Source organism: Phasianus colchicus, chromosome 2 (assembly GCF_987193195.1).
Source record: "Phasianus colchicus chromosome 2, bPhaCol1.hap1.1, whole genome shotgun sequence".
Classification (NCBI taxonomy): Eukaryota; Metazoa; Chordata; class Aves; order Galliformes; family Phasianidae; genus Phasianus; species Phasianus colchicus.
Window position 1 is genome coordinate 97,132,232 of NC_143437.1, and position 13,778 is coordinate 97,146,009.

At 37.6% G+C, this 13,778-nt stretch overlaps 1 protein-coding gene across 5 annotated transcripts in view; it reads left to right on the plus strand.

The window, feature by feature from the left end:
- GREB1 (growth regulating estrogen receptor binding 1) overlaps positions 1-13,778 on the plus strand; it is an 87,528-nt gene that overhangs the window by 24,590 nt on the left and 49,160 nt on the right. For all 5 annotated transcript variants that reach the window (XR_004169320.2, XM_090136377.1, XM_031610941.2 and 2 more), the window contains exons 2-4: positions 9,293-9,449; positions 12,663-12,782; positions 13,517-13,693. Coding sequence is in view for 4 of the 5 variants with exons in the window: in XM_090136377.1 (XP_089992503.1) it covers positions 9,293-9,449; positions 12,663-12,782; positions 13,517-13,693 (454 nt within the window). In the remaining variant the exon portion in view is untranslated. The remainder of the gene's footprint in view (positions 1-9,292; positions 9,450-12,662; positions 12,783-13,516; positions 13,694-13,778) is intronic.

A 13,778-nucleotide genomic window follows, 5' to 3' on the forward strand; every position in this document is an offset into this window, starting at 1 on the left:
TTCGCTAAGGACTTCCTGCAATGACTAGTTTGAACTTTGTCTGACATTTTTTCTCTTTATTAAGATAAGCTAAGATACATAGCCATTTTTAAACAAATTTTTTTTTAAACAATTTATTCTAAATTTCCTAGAAAAGTTCAACACATTTGAGAATAGTCATACAAGCTTTTAAGGTGGAGGATATTTAAGTTTCCAGCATTCAAAAAGGAAGATTACATCTTAAAATCAAAACAACCTTTTGTCTTTAAATAACTAAAGGAATTTGGTTGTTTTTGGAGTTTCTCTTTCCTCAGAAAGCCACAATGCAGGCTGTTATAGTTTAGATTCCTTCCCCTCTAAATTGCTAACATGCCTGAGTCCGGATCTTCAAGCCTAACGCATTGCTGTGTATTTTAATGGCTTTATGGCAAGTCAGAGTGCTCTGTGTTTAGTGGAGTGTTATTTTTTCTTTCAAAGTAAATTTGAATCTGTATGAGATGTTTAAAAGCACGTAGACATAGTTTGTAAATTCTTTTTTCCTTTGTCTATAAAAAACATTCATGAGTCACTTCTGCTTATATTCCCTGCACAAATTAAAGGATTTTCATTGAGAAATGAACTCTTCCTCTTCAAAAGTAATGAATGTTGGTTTGCAGTTGAATAATTTCACCACAATAAGAAAATAAGCTGAAATTCTTGTCTTTCCAATAGATGAAAAGAATGTGAAATAAGTTTTTATTAAGGAAGATCAATTAAATAGTTTGATTTGCTGTCTGAAGGGAAAAAAGTCGTTAATAGTGTCTTTACTGAGAATGCTTACCTCTCATTTGTCCCAATCTGTTTTCATCCCCTTTGATATCAGTCATTACATTTATGAGTGCACAAAGGGCAGATAACAAATTGGGCTTGTTTTTTTCAGTAGATGGGGAAAATGGCATATATTTGATTTCATTGCAGAGGTCTCTGTTTTAACCTCTGCAGTGGTTTCCTGACAATAATGATATCTCTCACTTTTTTTTAGCTTCTGAATTGAGTGAGAGAACTGATTCTGGTGATTAACAGAAGCAGTTTGGCATGGAATCTTATCTTGCAAAAAAGCTTGGTGTCTTCTTCCCTTCTTTGTAGGGCACCTGAAAGCTTGGCACCTCTCAAACAGCACTCTTGTTGTTCCAAGCTCTTGTTGCTTGGAAACATGAGTCATTGGAAGAAATCATCTCGCTGCTAATGCAGGAAAAATCCTGTGCTTGGGATTAGGCTAATTTTCAAAATCAAAATAAGATACCAGGTAACAGAAGAAAAAGAAAGTGGTATATTGCTCTGAGTCACAGTATTTTTTTTTTTTTGGTGTATTCTCTTCATGGAAACTGTGGAATTGTTCTTTGCTATATTAAGATGGTAGAATTATGTTCTCTCTGACCTGCCATCAACCTTAATCACAGCCTCTGTGTTTAATCACGAACTGCCTATCAAAAGTAAAAGGAAACCATTAAGTTTAATCTGATCTGGTCTTCCCATAGCCTTTCTAATACAATTCCACAGGAGATATATGAGTTCTAAGATCTGGTATCAGAAAAAGAGCTGGAATTTCTGGGAAAGATTTCGGTGGTTTAAGTTCAAGCTTTAATGCTACCTTTAAAATACAATGGCTGAATGTGGTCTGCTGAACAGCCATAACTTTATTCATCTGTGAAAGAGTGATCAGCTAGAGACTTTTCAGTGATGTACTAGTTTAACTGCAATGGAACAAATTACTTCACAGACATGAATATAAATCAGAAGAGTGACTGCTGATACTACCCACTTAGCACTTAGCCAACAGAGCTGGGACAAGCAGATGATAATCATTTCATTTCTCAACAATTTTTTGAAGTTTCAAATTTTCTCCTTATCTGTAAGACTAACCACAAAGTCAAAACCTTTATGAAGATTTAGATGAGCGTCATGTAAATAGTAAAATATTGGTCTGGAAATGTTCTCAAATGAAGACATGTGTTTAAATGTTTCCTGTAGTCTGTATTTGTATCATAACCCTCAGTTTTCTGAGCCCTTTTTTTCTCTCTCTTACTGCCAACTCATTGAAGTTGACAGTAAGAATATTAGAATATTTCTTGAAAACAAGTTTGTCTGCCAGAAACCTGTATATTTTGCAGAATTTTGAATTAGCCCATCTATTTTCTACACTTGTAGAAGTTTTTTATTCGTCATACAAGTGATAATTTCACAGTACATGAACAGATTGTTTTCTTAAATAAGAAGTCCTGCATTGTCCTTGCTCATATCAGCGGCTCTCTGGTGCTAGTGTTCTCTCCAGCAATTCCCTGGCACATTTTGGAAGTCAGGATGACCATACCCAAAAAATTTGGATCAAGTAACCTTGTTTTAAGCCACTAGTAAAGACATCACCTACGCTACTATGTATGTATGTGTTCTGTGAGCCTCAGAGAATAGTTCCTGTCCCATTCCATTTTTTTCTAAAGATGTAACCTCTATGTGACTTGATCATAAAACAGGCCGTGACAGACAGGAAACACTGTGCTGTGTCTTGCTGAATTCTGTAGGTGTGAAAGTTGTAAAAGGCTCCTTCAGTTTCCCTGAATTAAAAATTTAATACAATACATGGGAATAGATTTAGCCCACATTATCACTTTTATGCAGGACAAATGGTAATGCAGAAAGTTAAAAATAATTAATTCTTCCAAATACAAAGATTAAGAAATCACTGTCAGTAATTGCAGATAGCATCACAGAAAGAGAAGAATAAAACATGATTACACAGCCTTGTTCTTGAACTGAAGCCAAAGGGAATATCTTCTGTTGGTTGTCATTACTACTGAGGAAAATCACTTTTTCAGTGTTTCCAAATTTGCTTTTCTTTCCTTAGTTACTAGAATCTAGAATTCTGCACTAGGAGTTCTTCCTTCTTAATCAGATTGTTGTTTTTAATATAGATATTATAGGGACTGTATTAGAGCTAATAGGGACTTTACTTAACCTTAGAAATATTGATGGAGTTTGAGTGTTACTGGACTGTCCCAACTTGTGTTCAGAGAGCTATCCACTTTTCCAACACTGAGCTGTGAACAAGTTATTAATTTCAATAGAGAATGCTTCCTCCTTCCAGACAAATATTAATAGATAATGAATTGGATACTTAAAACCATGATTCATAAAGCAAAACCTCATCTTAAAGAATTTATGAACTTCCTCTTGCTATAGCAATGAAATTATTTTGCAATAATACTGGGCTTGTACACATACTACCATTCTCCTGTTAAAAAAAAAAAAAAAGAAAATAAAGGAAAAAATAGAAGTTATTCTATTAGATCATTACAAAAGTGTGCAGACTGTTCAAAATGGGAAAATGTACCCATTGCTATGCTGTTTTACTCTGACGTGAACAGCTTTTGTATCATAAATATCTAAACTGGCTAAAGATATCTCAGGAGTTTGTTCATGTTGCCTGCAAAAGGAAATGAATATTGTTCTGAATTTAAACCTATAATTGTTCAGCTGTTGATACTCTGTATTATGATTTTTTAAAATCTTTTATCTATCTTTTATCATTTCTTTTAAAAATAACATTCTGACCTTAAAAATGCAAAAAAAATGTGCAACTCAATGTGAAAATTTTTCTCTTTTAATAATTTGCAAATCCTATATAATTCTGATTTGTTATTTAGACATCAGCCTCTGTGATGTAGTGACTGGTTGGGTAGATGAGGGGAGAGCAGTGGCTGCTGTGTGCCTTGACTTCAGCAAGGCTATTTGTCTACTACAGCATCCTTCTAATGAAGCTTAGGAAGTGTGGGATAGATGAATTGACAGTGAGGTGGACTGAGAACTGGCTGACTAGCAGAGCTTACAGGGTTCTGATCAGTACTGCAGAGTCTAATTGGAGGCCTGTAGCTAGTGGTGTTCCCCAGGGGTTGGTACTGGGTCCAATCTCATTCAACTTCTTCATCAAGAAGCTGAGTGAAGGGATAGAGTCCAGTCTCAGCAAGTTCACAGACAATACAAAGCTGGGAGGATTGGCTAACACATCAGAAGGCTGTGATGGCATTCAGTGAGACCTTGATAGGCTGAGAGTAGGGCAGAGAGGAACCTGATGAGTTTCAACAAGACCAAATGCTGAGTCCATACGTGGGGAGGAATAACTACAAGCATGGGTACAAATTAGGGCCTTACCTGCTGGAAAGGAGCTCTGAAGAGAAGGAGTATTGAGTTTTGTTCTGTGTTCCTCAATTAAAAAATACAGTGTCCTGCTGGAGAGAGTCCACTGGAGGGGCCACAAAGATAACAAGAGGCCTGGAGCGTTTCCCTTATGAGGAATGGCTGAGAGACCTGAGACTGTTCAGCCTGGAAAAGAAAAGGCTGAGAGGGGATCTCATCACTGTTTATAAATATCTAAAGGCTGGGAGTCAATGGATGGGGCCAGACTCACTTCAGTAGTGACCACTGACAGGACAAGGGAAAATGGGCACAAATTGAAACACAGAAATTTTCAGAAAAACATGAGGAAGAACATTTTTACTGTGTGAGTACCAGAGCCCTGAAACAAGCCACCTAGAGAGGCTGTGGATTTACTTTTTCTGGAGATATTAAAAACCCATCCAGATGCTTTCCTATGCCACCTACTGTAGGGAACCAGCATCAGCAGGGGGACTGGACTGATGATCTCCAGAGGTTCCTTCCAAGCCCTGTGGTTCTGTGAATCTTGAAAACTTGGGATACAAATGCTTTTGATTTCCTTCAGACCTCTCAACTAAACTGATTAACAGTGGCTTCCTAATTTCACACTTGACTACATTTTAAAACATTCTTAGCACAGCTTGCATGGATTCACTTTTTCTGTTTTTGATAAAGCCAAAGGTTCTTTTAACAGTTTTATTATTATTATTATTTAGCAGTGGTATAAAGCCTTGGATTAATTTCTGTTCTCTGATATCTATAGTTTTCCTTAGGATATCTCCAGAGATCTTTTCCAATGAAACTGTTCTTTGATTCTATGACACTCATCCTGTCCAAGGTGTAGGATAAATTCTGTCTGGTGTTGCTATGCTAGATCTTCAGTCTTCACAAAACATTAATACTCTTTTACTGTAGACAACTGCATCTGATAAGTCACCAGTACATTACAGTCTTCCTTTCACTAGTCAAAAGATCTCTCCCCAAGTACCTCCATTCTAGGTTGGAGATGGCATGTCCTTCTGCTGCTGGCCATTGCTCTGTGTATGACCAGTCACTGTCATGGCTCTCATGTTGGTAGGTGTTGTCCTCATGGCTGAGAAGGCATTTTATAAAATTGCATCAGCTGGAGTACAGGGCCATAGCAGAACAGTGCAGGTGATGGCCTTTGTCTTCAAAACCTGATGATTTGAACTGCAGTTGAACCTGAAAATGAGTCTGTAACCAACAGGCAAAACTATTAACTCTGAATCGTATTTTATATTTCCTAGTCAAATAATTGCTGTTTACCACAGGAGTCCTGACAGTTCCTTGTTTGGAACTAGAGAGCTTTTCTCTTCCAACTAACATATATCTACTTTTAACTTTCCCCATATACTTTGTTTATTAGGCTGAATGCTCAGTAAATCTTTCTGGCCAGTTAGCTGTGCCGTGTAGATCTTCATACCGTGGACTATGCTATCAGAGAATTAAGAGCCAAAGCTAAAGCCAAATAACTCGGAAACCCTGCCTTCCTCTCCATGACAAACAGATGTTTGCCCAGGACTCCTAACAAACATGCTTCACAGGCATTTTCAGATGCCTGGCATTTCTCTTTGGCAGCATTTATCTGTGGGTTTCTAATACATTGTCCTGACCCACTTCAGCTGTGTCTGCAATTGTTTTTTAGGCACCTATGTTCCTCAGAGTGCTTTCATTATTCTTTTTGTCATGGTTGAAGCAGTGCTCCCAGGTCCAGGTCTTCCTTCCTGTTTTTTTCCCCTTTTGTATTGACTAGTATTTTTCTCTGCATGCTCTCCATGGAAACTGGCTGTGACAGTCATTTGCTCTTTGATTTATCAGCAGTTGGGGTCGAGGCCTACCCTTCTGTTGCCCTGTGATTTTTTTTTTTTTTTTTCTTTTTTTAATAGATCTGGTTGCCACCTATGTTCATGGCTTGGAATTTCACATGTATTTGAAACTTCAGCCTGCGCCACCCACTTGTATCCAAGAGAGGCATAAACCTGGGCTGGGAACGCTGAGCTCATTGAAGCAGGAAAATAGGACTCAAAGCCTTTGCTTCCTGGTGCCACAGAGTCAGCAGTTTACAATTCAGGTGCCGCAGTCTCGGCGGCTTTAAAGAAAAGAAGCTGACAACCATCACAGGGCTTCTCCCTGCTTGCTTCATGGAAGTCATCTCTCCCACAACTGAGAGAATTACTGGGGCTCTGTATGACACGGGCTGATGTTGGCAAATGCCTCCAGGCATGGGGCATCCACTACCTCTAAGTCTTATGCAGTAGACAATTTCTGGTTCCAGAAGTGCGTGCTTGATGATGTAAAATGTCTCTAAAAGATTGGCTGTGTCTTCTGAAGTATGTTCCTGAATTTATGACTGTGTCTGACAGTGTGACAGCCTACAGGTACATGAGAGCTTACCAGATATGCAAATGCAAACCCAAAAAGTTTCTGTTTTGCTGTACAAACCCATCCAAGCGATTAATTTGGATCTATAGTGGAAGAAAAACCGTGACTGTGTTGCAAAGGATACCAGGATCTGTACCTTGTATAGATAGTGTAACTGCACTGGTAGGTCACAGCAATCTTATTATCTGGTGATGCTGATTTCTGGCATCCTCAGCATTAGAGATAGGGTTTCTGATGTGTCCACTAGTGGGCTCTACATAATAAGTATGTAAGGTGCCAGTAAAAGTGGCATCTGTTGCTATTCCTAATAAACAGTACAGAATAATAGCTGTTTGTATCAATAGGAGAGAGTCTGTATACTGAAACTGCAGTATTTTATCATTCATCACTAGTAGATGCAAATAGTGTCAATAAGCAAGTCAGCCTTCATGACTCTTTGCTTAAAGCAGTTCTGCAGGTGTATTTATGTGTAAATAATGCTTTTGGGCCATCTCAAAATATTGTGTCTCTCTCTAGATGAATTTTAAATCTTCCTCTTTTTTATGTGCTCTATGGAAGATTTTCAAGAAGTAAATGAATAAGTTTGGAAGTCCAGTTTTCTTTGGTCATGCTGAGAATGGGTAAAATCCAGCCTCTTGTAAGGCAAGTCTCTGCAACTGCAGTCAAACTGTTGAGTATTATCTGGGGGCTGTATCAGGAATTATGAAATACAGAAAATCTTTTGGATGTTATCCAGTCTTTTTCTTGTTGTGTCTCTGCCTTGAAATATAGCAATCTATGTAAAAGAAGTGTGAAGTGCCTGATAGCTGAGAGGTGCTTCCAATCCAGAATGTATGACATTGAATACTACCGTGTTGAGCACTTGTTCATTCATTTTTATTTCTCTTTGGTCCAGAATTTCAAAACTGTGCAAAATCATAGAGTTACTGGCCCTGAAAATGTGGAGATGGGTCCCTGACCACCAGATGCCTCCAAACTAACAAGAGAAAATATTATTCATAGTATGGGGAGAGATTTTAAAAAGAATGACATATCTGTTAGGTATCTTGATAATTATTTGTCTTTATTGCACTGATGTTGGCATATAGAGCTTGAAAGATGGGTTAAAATTAAGACCAGAACTAGTGAGTTTGCTTAGAAACAGAGTTTGAGCTCTCAAATTAATTATACCAACCATGGGTTTTGTGCATACATCTCTGATACATCCTTAGGGACAATACTGAAGACAGAATTTCCTCATTATCATCAGCTGGGTTTGGTATAGATGAAGCAGTAATTAAAATTTGAATTGAGAAGAGCCAGAGGGAACTGTCTGCTGCTTCTGTTGGAAGAAAGGATGCGTCCTCCCTTCCACATTAGCTCTGAGCATAGCTAATGTCCTTTATTTTGTTATTTTTTTTAATCCTTCAGCGAATGGATTCAACAGTGCTACACGCTGCAGTTTTTCCATTTGCTTTTGTGTACATTCACCTATTTTGTTAGTAATGTCTACTTCCTTTCTTGATCGTGTCTGTAAATGCTGCTTGCATAGTTATGTAATTCTCACTGAGCTTCTGTTAATGCTGCATATAGCATGTAGTTACATATATGATACTAAAATAGTACCAAAAAGCATACAGAGCTATGGTTTTATATGTCTGTAAGGTTTGTAAGTCATGTGAATATATCCATATGGTCAAATTTGCATAGTGTTTCTTTTAAATTTCTATTTTTTTTTTTCTCCTGAGAAGAGCCATATGTGATTTCCAAATAGCTTTCCTTTTGCTTGCCCTACTCCTGCAGGATGCTTCCCAACAGGCTCATTTCCCAGGCAGCACCCTGCACCGAGGAGGGGCTGTTCACTGTTTTGGAATTACTGCCACAAACAGGAAACGTTTCATGCTTTCCATTCACAGTGATGTGAGGAGGGAAAGGACGTGGGGCCCAGGGCAAGAGCTACTTTGTAATAGAAAAAGAAAGCTGACGTGGCTTTTGGCTATACCAGGTCATTGTATTTGTGGGAAAGCAGGCTGTGGTAAAGGACGTGGGAAGGAAATGCTGAGATATTCAGCTGGAATAGGCTGGCTCCTCACTGACCATCTGAGTGAATTATGCTGTTTCACTAAGTTGCTAATAATGAAATACAAAATCAAATAGATAATGGATATGCCAGTCTTTACAAAAATACACTTGTTCTTATGGAAAAATATTGTTTAATGTGAGAAGAAAAAGCCATCATCTTCCACAGCATGTTACAGCAGTAACACCTCTAAAATATATGTTGACCCGCCTTAGCTGTGAGTTTGTAGCCATGATTGGGCCATGAAAAGGTAACTACATTGAACTATGCTATTGCCAAATCCTTTGCAATTTATTCTGCTCAAATCATACAAAACAGGCTGTTTGACAGGTGAGATTGTTGACTACTGAAAATGCATCTCCTCAATTGCTATACAAACCATAGAATTACTAGACTGAGATTCCAGCCTTGTCTTCAAAAAGGTGTCAAAGCTTTTCAACTGAATTTCAAAAAGCTGTTACTTGTAGATAACTTCCTGTAATTCACCAGCAGGATCAGCTCAGCCACTGCTGCAGTCAATGTTCCTTTCCTACTCTGCAGACAATGGAGATTTTCTCTTTCATGAGAAATGTTGCAGTCTGACATCAACGTGCAATCATGGAGTTCTAAGTACTAAAATTGAAATCTGTTTTCTTTTTTCTCCTTGTCTTTTTGCTTGAGAAGATGGGAAATTCTTACGCCGGACAGCTCAAGACGACAAGGTTTGAAGAAGTGTTGCATAATTCTATCGAGGCCTCTCTCCGCTCAAACAACTTAGTTCCAAGGCCGATCTTCTCTCAGTTGTATTTGGAAGCTGAACAGCAGCTGTCATCGCTGGAAGGTAGGAATTAGTGAAATATATTTTTCTGCTCCATTGCAATTCTGCTTTTTGCTCTCCTAGGGGTCAGCGAAAACATTTAGGATAGGAATGCAGAAAAGCTGTAGTATTCAAAGTTTTTCTTTAGATATATTAAGGTCTAAATAAATGTGTAAATATTTGTTTTAGAATTTGATTAGAATGCAAAATGTATTGTCTTTTGTTTTGACAAAACTAAGTTATCTGCTTGCTCAGATTTATGTGCACGTATAAATTGAAGATTTGGAGAAATCTTTGGTGATTTAGAACACAGGTCTGTTATCCTATAATTTATCATACACTGCTGTAATTTATATAGTAAATGACGGTTAAAAAAATGGCAGATATTTGAATGAGACACACTTGAAGTAATTTTTATTCTGAATAATAAGGTACCAAAAATTGTAGCTGACTATTAAGGATATCTACTTTTGGCATGATGCTTTTAGATATTCTGTTGTAAAGGTAAAAACATAGGATACAAACACTGGTAAATTTTGTTCAAGTCGTTATATAGCACACAGGACATTGTTTAGAGAAGATCATTTTTTAAGTTTCATTTGCTCAGTTGTTTTTTCTTATAAATAGTATAATTTAGATGAACTGTAGCTCTGACAAGCAAACTCATGGTACAACTTGTTGCTTTGATGTGCTCTAATACGCGTAGTTCAGTGCTGGTGCAAGGTTATGTTTAATATTTAACCATTTCTGCCACCAGGGTGGTGTTTCATTTCTTCTGACTAGTCTGCTTATGCTCTTTTACCTTGCTAAAGACAGCTTAGAGATGTGCAGTGCAGAATGCAGAACGGTTAATGATCCACAGTAACATAAATAGAAAGAAAAGAAAAACAGCAACCCAAGAAATAGTAATGGAAAAAAAGTATTTTGCCTGGATTAAACTTTTTACTGCTACTTTACTTTAACTGCTGAGGAAATATCCCCTGCAGAAATACGTTTGCTCACCATTCACACATCATTAATCATTTTATTTTTTTTATTGCTAGCATCGGGCATATGAATGAATGTACATTCATTGTTTATATTTATGCTGCTTTGTCTCTACACAAAGTGATTCTTTTATAAATACTTCTATGAGGATTCAATAATCTTTTCCATGCCAATCAAAAGTGATTATGATATCACCTGGGAATGGTGCTACAGGTGCAGATACGTTGTTGAGGAACAAAAGTGCAATTTCACACTACCGTAGCTTCTTTCATTCAGGGCTTTCAACAAGGAACTTTTCAGACCAAGAGAGGCTGATTCTGTTTTTTTTTTGCAGTTAATGGCAACAGAATTGAACTGTAATTAATCTCACAACAGTCTGGTGAAGAACATTAATTTCATGGAAGTTTCAGACAAAGGGAACTCTGAAAGGATCTGACATAGAGTTTTTCCAAGGTTGTTCCTTAGGTGGGAGAGGTCTACAGTCTGGCATCCTATACTCCAGCCTCACAATAAGTAGAAATGTCCACTCCTAGCTAGGTGAATCCCTGTACTCTGAGGGCCAGGAGGCATTTGAAGCAGAGAGCCATCCTCAGGATCCTGCATAAGCTCTTGTCCATCCATCTTGTTATGCTTCCTTGCCCCTGACATTGTCTTGTTCATATACTTGGACTGTTCTTGGTCTAACTGCTTACTCGTCGTCAGTACAGCCAGTTTTCCTATGGTGGAGCAGACATGGTATAAATAATTTAGACAAGGTAATGTAGTCAAGGTCAGTGCCGGAGACAAGCTAAAGAAGTTGGACACTTCTCACCTACACAGCAAATCTTTTGCAAAGAGTTCACAACCAATTATTTTCCAGTGACTACAGTTTTCCAGTCTCTACATTTAAACTTGAAAAAAAAAATCTAAACATACTTGTTGTAAGTGTATGCCTTTATGGTCACTTACACAAGCACAATTGCCTATAAAATTATTTGAAACTATATAAATTGAAAGTGCCACATTCACAGAAGTTGGTTTAGGTACATCAAATCTCCTTGGCTCCAGTAGTAGGACGTTTTCTCATTCTGTTTCTTTCCTGTCTTTTTATAATTGATGCATATAGATGTTAGTCAAGGTTAAGTCATAACACATAACTTATCCCTGTCTTAAGTACCAAAGACAAAGAGCTTCACTTTTCTCTTTGTTCACTTTGAGCACTTTTGTCTTTGGACTATATCCTTAAACAGAAATGTTTAACATTCTGCCTTTATCTGTGTGCACCAGGCTTGATGTTTAAATACTTAAAAGAAAACATCTATTTCAAATTCTTTCCCTGTAATACACATGGAGAATAAGCAGGTTAATTCTGTTAGCAAGCAATCTATCAGTTAAAAATACTGACTCAAGGGACCAGAACACTGGAAAAGCGGTATGCAGCAGAGAGTCTGAAAGTAAAACACATGAAAGCATCTAAAATAAAAGCCTAAATGATATATTCTTTTGCTTAGCGTTCAGAATTGCCTCTTAGAATGGCACAGCCCATGTGCAGACCTCTGTGTGTTGTCTTCCAGACATCTGCCATTCCTTGACATTGTGCAGAGCAGCAGTGTTTTACTCAGAGCTCTGGGTTCTGGTAGGAAATGGACTGCGTGAGAATCAGGTTTTCTTGCTGTGATATCAGCTGTGGTTGAACCTAATTTCAAGCGGGAACTGTTTCTTCAGTCTACAGCACCAAGGATGCAATCAGCACCTCATTGATAAAACCTGTACTTGGACTGCAGCCTTGGTGTTCTAAAGTAATGAATTTATGTTTATTTTGGCTGTTAATATTATAAATAAAGGATACAGTTACAGAGTTGTGATCAAGAAGAGTTCAAACACCAGGAACTAGACCTCCAAACTCATGAGGTTATTTTAAAAATAGAGATTGTTTTTTTGTATAATAAATAGAGGCTTCTTTTTATTTGCCCCTTGGCTTTTTACTTCCTCAGGTACACTTGTGTTGTGCTTTAGATTTTTCTTTCTTTTTGAGGCAAAAAACTATTTCTTTTTTTAAATCGAAGATATTCTGTTGTAAGCATAAGACTGCAAGTTGGAGCTTCGCAGAAAGAACAGATAGCTTTAGAGCTGACGATGTTAAAGTCATTGTCAAGAGGAGAGAATCCAGTTTTCTGTAATATTTTCTGTAACTGGGTCACCTTGTTCATTCAATGATTTGTTGCCAGCATTTTCTGTTTTCTAAGACATTTTTGCTATCACAATTTGTAGCAGGCAGCAGAGCAGATAATGAGGAAGAGGAAGAAGAGGAGGAAGAAGAAGGCTCAGAGTCAAGTAGTCCTGTTTCTTACCAGATGAAGCCTCCCCCAGAAGGGTGTTGCACTACTGATGGTAAGAAATGCACTAAACATGCAATCAGAAGGCATTTTGCCCTGCTGAAAGAGGTATAACTGGAGTGTTTCCCTGTAACTCATCAGAACAAGATCATTTGTAAATGATAACATTATGTTGTAAAAATAATAAGCATTCCACTGTTCATTATCTGTTAGACAAAGCTGGATGGTTCTTGGCTGTTTTTGCATTTTGCAAGGTCTTTACCAAATGTGGCAGGTAAGTGTTTGTGCTAGAACATCTGGCATAAGGACAGAACAAGGCAAGGTTGAGTTCACAGGCATAACGTTCACTATAATGAGTAGGGTAATTCTCAGGTTTTATCATCAGTTTTTACTACTTGAAGTGTACCTAATTCAATGTTGCTGAAAGAATTATTGAAAAAACAAGCAAAAACAACAAAAACCAGTGAAATTCACTAGATACTTAGAACTATTATCTGCATTTCTGAATATCTGACTAGTTATAATGACGTTAGTAAGTAGCCCGTAAGTATCTGTGATGTTGTGAAACATCATCATGAGAAAGTTCTCTCTGGATTTTCAAATTTGAGTTTGTTTATGGTGACCAAAAGGAGGGGAAAAAAACTATCTCTTAGTTTGCTCTTGATCTCAGAGAATGCCACTTTGCTTTTCACTAAAACTATTGGAAGAACTTGAATGAAGACAATTACCTGTATTAAAGATAAAGCTCTTCTCAACTTAAAGTACATTGGGTTGATTTTTTTTTTCTAGGTTTCTGCCAGGCTGGTAAAGATTTGAGACTGGTTTCGATTTCCAATGAACATATTGAAGTACCATCAGGGTTTTTACTTGTTGGTGCCAAGTCACCAAATTTACCTGATCACCTCTTAGTGTGTGCTGTGGATAAAAGATTCCTTCCAGATGATAATGGGCGCAATGCCCTGTTGGGTAAGTGTTTAATGCATCTGTGGTCTACAATTAATAGCTAGTCTTTTTTTGCAGAGTGAGTTCAGCAGATGTTATTTCTTTCGAG